Source organism: Cottoperca gobio, unplaced genomic scaffold, assembly GCF_900634415.1.
Source record: "Cottoperca gobio unplaced genomic scaffold, fCotGob3.1 fCotGob3_453arrow_ctg1, whole genome shotgun sequence".
NCBI lineage: Eukaryota > Metazoa > Chordata > Actinopteri > Perciformes > Bovichtidae > Cottoperca > Cottoperca gobio.
The window spans coordinates 20,001-27,022 of NW_021167019.1; the positions used below are offsets into that span (position 1 = coordinate 20,001).

The following is a 7,022-nucleotide window of genomic DNA, read 5'->3' on the forward strand; positions in this document are numbered from 1 at the left end:
TCCTAAAAGTGTGTTTTTGATGTTTTCTGAAGCGTAGGGGTCAGATCGGACCTCTACTCACGAACCTTTATCTTCTACACAATGTCCAAATGATCCTTTAAACCCAAACAAACAGTGGCAGGAGCATCAGTGTTGTGATGCTGATCATCTGCAGCCTGTGATTGGAGCAGAGCTTCATGACATCACCTGGCTTCTCACCTTGGCCTGAGTGTCCTCCTGCAGAGCTCGGGCCCTCTGAGTCAGGTTCCTAACTCTCTTCTCTTTCTGGATCACACCTGTACCTGTCCCGCCCACACACTGGTCACCCTGACTGCTCGTCATGCTCGGCTGCCCCCCGCTCCCTCGTTTCCTCCCGCTTGACGGGGCTTTGGGAGGCTTTTTGGAGGGAAGGGGGGTCGGTTTAATTGAGCCACGTTGGCCAGGGTGGAGATTTAAAGAGGTGTAGTCATGATCGTTGTGGAAATTAGCAGGTAGAGCAGTGTGCTGATTGGTCGTTATGGAGTGGGCCGGGGCTAAACTGAGGTTTTGAGTTGCGGACGGGACGGGACTCTGGATCGGAGCTCTCTTTAGTCGAGACGAAGCCTCTTTCTTCTTGGCTTCAGCCTGAAAGGACGCAAAGAGAGACCGATTACATCATATTAAGGGCGACTGCTGCTGACATATATATATGTGTATATATACACATATATATATATATATATATATATATATATATATATATATATGTGTATATATATATATATGTGTATATATACACATATATATATATATATACACATATATATGTGTATATATACACATATATATGTGTATATATACACATATATATATACACATATATATATATACACATATATATATATATATATATATATATATATATGTGTATATATACACATATATATATATATATATATATATATATATATATACACACACATATATATATGTGTATATATACACATATATATATATATATATGTGTATATATATATATATATATATATATATATGTGTATATATATATATATATATATATATATATATATATATATGTGTATATATATATATATATATATATATATATATATATATATATATGTGTATATATATATGTGTATATATATATATAACACACACACACACACACACACACACACACACACACACACACCTTGGCCTCCTGCAGAGCTTTGGCCTTCTGACTCGGCCTACGAGACCTCTGTCTTTCTTTGATCACACTGCTGCAAGCCGCCTGTTGCCCCTTCCCTTTGGGTGACCTGGAGATGGATCTGGATGGACTGGAGGCCGGACGAGCCCTCCTGGGGTTAGTGACGGGGCTGCTGGAGGGGGCAGTGTGCTGCCCAGGCAGCGTACAGCCAGCAGAAAGATGCTGGTGAGGGGGCAGAGGTACAGCTTCTTGGGGGGGAGAGTCAGAGCAGGTGGATGCGGCGTTCAGGGGCAATGGGACCACAGAGACAGGAGGGACACTCAGTCTTTGAGGAGCAGGATGTGCAGGTAAGGGAGAGGCGACAGCCCCCACAGCAGGAGGGAGGGTGTTCAGGGAGAAGGGAGGCATGAGCTGCATGGAGGCAGCGCGAGGTTGTGTCACAGGATGAGGAATAATGACAGCCTGAGGAAACATCTGAGGACTCATGTTAAGAGGCATCTGGAGAAGCACGCCGGGGCAATTCTGAGAGGGCGTGGCGGGGGGGCGAGGAGAAGAGGGAGGTTGCTGCAGCAGCATGAGTTGCTGCACCAGCATGAGTTGCTGCGGCCGTTGCTGCAGCGCCTGAAGCTGCTTCAGGATCCATTTTTGCTGCAGGTCGAACTCCTGCTCCTCTTTTATCAGTTTCCTCTGCTGCAGCATCCCTGCGACGGTATTTGTGCGGACAGAGGGAGGACACGGAGGTGGGGGTACCAGCGACACCACCCTGTTCCTCCTCTGCTCTATCATATCCTTGCAGCCCGTGGCGTCCACGTTCAAGGTCTGGAGGAGGAGCAGGAAGACAGGAGTCGAGGGGAGCCGGGTCTTCTCTCTGCGCTGCCTCAGGGCATCGGCTGTCGTCAGCCGGTGTTTCTGCAGGATCAGCAGGTTGCCGATCCACGGCGTCACGGCGGCCTGCAGCTCGTAGCTCAGCCCCATGTCCATCCCCCGGCCTAGGGGGTTCTGTTTCTCGGTGTGTACCTTCCTGCGGGGGCCAGAGCTCGGGCAGTTGAACTTGCTCGCCTGGCGGTGGAGGTGGGCTTGCAGCTGGTCAGCTGACACCATCATCATGGAGCTGCTGTGGCGCTCCTCCCGTGGCAGCTCTCTGGGCTGCGGGCCGAAGATCACGGAGAGTCCGAATGGGCCCAGGATGGTGGAGCGGACAGACACCTGACTGTGGGCGGCTCCAGAGGAAGGCAACTCTACCGGGCGAAAGGCCGGGAAGGAGGAACATTGTGCTTTTTCTACTGGAATCCACTCCTGCATGGGGGAGAGGGTGTACTCCTCCACCTCCTCCACTATCTCCTGCCTCTTCTCCTTCTTCTCCTCTTCATCACTATCCATGTACTCCACCACCATCGTCTCGTCCTCGCTGCTCTCCACCTGCACCACCTCCTCCACCTCCTCCTTCACTTTTGTCAGTGGTCTCCTGATTCTCTTCTTGGCCGGGGCGTCCTCCTTCGTCTGCGTCTTCGCTCCTCCTCCGCGGCTCCTTGGAGGTTTTCTATCTTTCTATTGACAGAGAGAGAGTCACAGGTTCTCATGTATCTTCTCATGCAACCAACAATTATTCGTCAAAGGAAACTATTTGAGTTTTAGTCAATGACAACTGCTCATTTCAGCCATCAGCTGGTTTCTGTTGTTGTCACTTTAACTTCAGCTCCGATGTATTTTAGGGCTGCAACAGTTATTAGTTGTTTGATCTATAAAATGTTGATTAATGTGGATCAGTGTTTCTCAAATGTTTGAAAGATAATAAGTTTCCAGTCATAGAAGTAAAGAAACCAGAAAATATTCACTTTTAAGAAGCTGAAATCATTTCTAATGACTCAAACAAGACGACAAAATGTTTGTGATAAAGTTCAAAGTTGACAACTCATCGATGAATCTTTAAAGCAGGTACTCGTCGTTACATACAACGTCACATTTGGCTGTGGTTATGGACAAAAACTTGTTTTGTGAAGTCACGAAAACCGATCCTTCGGTACCAGGTCGATACCAAAACTATGAAAACGTGACGGCACTTGTTTTTCTAGAGTACCTCAGGTACCGAGGGGCCCGAGACTAACGGCGTCCCGGGGACGTGTTTGTGACGCAGTAAACTCACGATCAACGCCTCCAGGAGACGCTCACCTTTTACCCGATAAAGCTACAACAAATCTGTGGAGCTATCTGCAGGAGAGCTAGCTAACGTTAGCAGCCGGTGGAGTGAGGTTATGATGCGTCTCGTTTACAAACAACAGTGAAAGAAGACGTCGGCCATGTTGGAGTATATCAGCACCTTATCACGAGGAGGAGCTGCAGGTTTGTTCAGTTTCCTCCACTCTCTCAGACACTGAGCGTCGTTACGGTGAGGAATCTCTGCAGCGATCCTCGCCCAGCGACCTGACACACACACACACACACACACACACACACACACACACACACACACACACACACACACACACACACACACACACGTTATACAGTAGATTCTTTTTAATATAAGTGGATGTTATTCAGAGCCTTGACTTGGGATAGTGTCAGTAACTACAGTAAAACACAGACTTCTCTTATTGCATGTGAATGCACCGCGGGGGGGGGGGATTCATAAATCACATGAGGTTCTCTGTCAGAGCATGGAGAGTGCAACTTCCCTAAACACCATGTTACCCATAAGCCTGGCTGGCTGTGTGACTGTGTGACTGTGTGACTCACCAACTCCATGTTTCTGCACCAGCACCAGCAGCAGACCTTTCTCCTGTTGGTCAAACGGTCCTTTCTTTGTCTCCGCCTTCAGACAGTCATAGTACCTAAACACACACACAGTTCACTTCCTGTGTGAGGACACACAGACAGCTTCTATTGTCCAATCAGCTCTCACCTGTCTCTGCAGCCAGAGTCGGTGCGTCCAGGAACCTCCAGCCGGATCTTCCACCAGTCCTTCTCCCCGTGACGGGACACTGCCTGCAGCAGCAGCTGGGGGGGGTGGGGGCAACATTTTACAGTGTTTATTTCCTCGATTCCTTTCCTTACCTCCTACAAAAGGATGACATTTATTGGACTTTATTGTTTGTAATACCACGTTACCTCGTCCTCCTCTCCGGTCCAGAAGCCTTTCTTCAGGCTCGGGTCCAAAACCTGGTTCCACCTGTAGATCAGCTGAGCCGGGTCTCTCCCCTCCATAAAGTAACTCACTGACAGACAGGAGAGACAGACAGGCAGGTGGAGAGACAGACAGGCAGGTGGAGAGACAGACAGGTGGAGACAGACAGGCAGGTGGAGAGACAGACAGACAGACAGACGGAGAGACAGACAGACAGACAGGTAGAGAGACAGACAGACAGGTGGAGACACAGACATGTGGAGAGACAGACAGGCAGGTGGAGACACAGACATGTGGAGAGACAGACAGGCAGGTGGAGAGACAGACAGACACAGGTGGAGAGACAGACAGGCAGACAGACAGGTGGAGAGACAGACAGACAGACAGGTGGAGAGACAGACAGGTGGAGAGGCAGACAGACAGGTGGAGAGACAGACATGTGGAGAGACAGACAGGCAGGTGGAGAGACAGACAGACAGGTGGAGAGACAGACAGACAGGCGGAGAGACAGACAGGCAGACAGACAGGTGGAGAGACAAACAGACAGGTGGAGAGACAGACATGCAAACAGACAGGTGGAGAGACAGACAGGCAGACAGACAGGTGGAGAGACAGACAGGCAGGTGTTAGTTGCTGTGATGTCAGTGTGTTGTCACGGTGATGTCACGGTGATGTCATTACTCTGTGTGTAGGGGATGAAGTTTCCGATCCTCATCTTGTCCACGAGTTCTCTGAGCAGAGCGTCTTCTGCCGCCGTCCAACTGCCTCGTTTCAACGAGCCGGAGACGAAGCGCTGGAACGTCTGGAGACACAGGAAGGCCGTCCTCCCCGTCTGAGAGACAGACAGTAAGAGACACAGACGGGTCAGACAGAGACAGGTAGAGTGACAGACATGAGGGGACACCTCCTCCTCGTCCTCACCCCCAACTCTGCAGCGATGGTCTCCCAGTGTCTCTCTGCGTGTGTCCCGCTGACCTCCCTCAGCTGCTGCACCTCCTCTTTACTCCACTGAGTCTTCCTGACAGACGGGTGCAGGAAGTTCTGCCAGAAGCTCCGGATGTCCTCCGCGTCCCGCGTGGCTTCAAACTGAGGCGAGACGACATGTTATCACAGCCGTTTCTCGCATCAGCCGTGTGATCGTGGATTGTTTGACTTACATCAATATTAGAGATCTTCTGCCAATCGTGTTCATCATATCGATCACCAATCAGCTCCTCCTCCGTCCTCCCTCTGACCAATCAGAGACTCACATCAAACACAGCTTTATAAACACAGATATGTGAGTGTAGATATCAGTGTGTAGATGTGTGTGTGTGTAGATATGTGAGTGTGGATATGTGTGTGTGAGTGTGGATATGTGTGTGTGTGTAGATATGTGTGTGTGTAGATATGTTGTGTGTGTAGATATGTGAGTGTGGATATGTGTGTGTGTAGATATGTGAGTGTGTGTGGATTGTGTTGTGTGTAGTATGTGTGTGGTTGTGTGTAGATATGTGTGTTAGAAATGGAGTGTGGATATGTGTGTGGTGTAGATATGGAGGTGGATATGTGGTTGGATATGTGTGTGTAGATATGTGTGTGTGTGTTGGATATGTGGTGTGTAGATATGTGAGTGGGATATGGTGTGTTAGATATGTGAGTGTGGTGGATATGTGGTGTGGATTGTGTATGTGTTGTAGATCCTAGTGAGGGTGGGATATGTGTGTGTGGTAGATATGTGAGTGGGATATGTGTGTGTGTAGATATGTGGTGGTGTGGATAGTGTTGTGTGGATATGGTGTGTGTAGATAGTGCGTTTGGATATGTGTGTGTTTGTAGATATGTGAGTGTGGATATGTGTGTTAGATATGTGTGGTGTAGGATATGTGTGTGTAGATATGTGAGTGTGGATATGTGTGTGTGTGTAGATATGTGAGTGTGGATATGTGTGTGTAGATATGTGTGTGTGTAGATATGTGAGTGTGTGTGGATATGTTTGTGTGTGTAGATATGTGTGTGTGGATAAGTGTGTGTGTAGATATGTGTGTGTGTGTGTAGATATGTGTGTGTGGATATGTGTGTGTAGATATGTGTGTGTGTAGATATGTGAGTGTGTGTGGATATGTTTGTGTGTGTAGATATGTGTGTGTGGATAAGTGTGTGTGTAGATATGTGTGTGTGTGTAGATATGTGCATGTGGATATGTGTGTGTGTGTGTGTAGATATGTGAGTGTGGATAGGTGTGTGTGTGTAGATATGTGAGTGTGGATATGTGTGTGTAGATATGTGTGTGTGTAGATATGTGAGTGTGTGTGGATATGTTTGTGTGTGTAGATATGTGTGTGTGGATAAGTGTGTGTGTAGATATGTGTGTGTGTGTGTGTAGATATGTGTGTGTGGATATGTGTGTGTAGATATGTGTGTGTGTGTAGATATGTGAGTGTGTGTGGATATGTGTGTGTGTGTGTAGATATGTGTGTGTGGATAAGTGTGTGTGTAGATATGTGTGTGTGTGTAGATATGTGTGTGTGGATATGTGTGTGTGTGTGTGTAGATATGTGAGTGTGGATATGTGTGTGTGTAGATATGTGAGTGTGGATATGTGTGTGTGTGTAGATATGTGTGTATGTAGATATGTGTGTGTGGATATGTGTGTGTAGATGTGTGTGTGTGTAGATATGCGAGTGTGGATATGTGTGTGTAGATATGTGTGTGTAGATATGTGTGTGTGGATATGTGTGTTGGATA

The 7,022-nt window shown here is 47.7% G+C and overlaps 1 protein-coding gene across 1 annotated transcript in view; it reads right to left on the minus strand.

Moving 5' to 3' along the window:
* Window positions 1–5,688, minus strand: part of snapc4 (small nuclear RNA activating complex, polypeptide 4) — a 9,922-nt gene extending 4,234 nt beyond the window's left edge. Inside the window, exons 1-9 of the mRNA XM_029428087.1 lie at window positions 5,453–5,688; window positions 5,217–5,381; window positions 4,977–5,127; window positions 4,280–4,386; window positions 4,074–4,168; window positions 3,908–4,002; window positions 3,489–3,592; window positions 1,175–2,719; window positions 199–603 (exon numbers count right to left, since the gene is read on the minus strand). Of these exons, the coding sequence (XP_029283947.1) occupies window positions 199–603; window positions 1,175–2,719; window positions 3,489–3,592; window positions 3,908–4,002; window positions 4,074–4,168; window positions 4,280–4,386; window positions 4,977–5,010 (2,385 nt within the window). The 5' untranslated portion in view covers window positions 5,011–5,127; window positions 5,217–5,381; window positions 5,453–5,688. The remainder of the gene's footprint in view (window positions 1–198; window positions 604–1,174; window positions 2,720–3,488; window positions 3,593–3,907; window positions 4,003–4,073; window positions 4,169–4,279; window positions 4,387–4,976; window positions 5,128–5,216; window positions 5,382–5,452) is intronic.
* Between the last annotated feature and the right edge of the window lie 1,334 nt (window positions 5,689–7,022).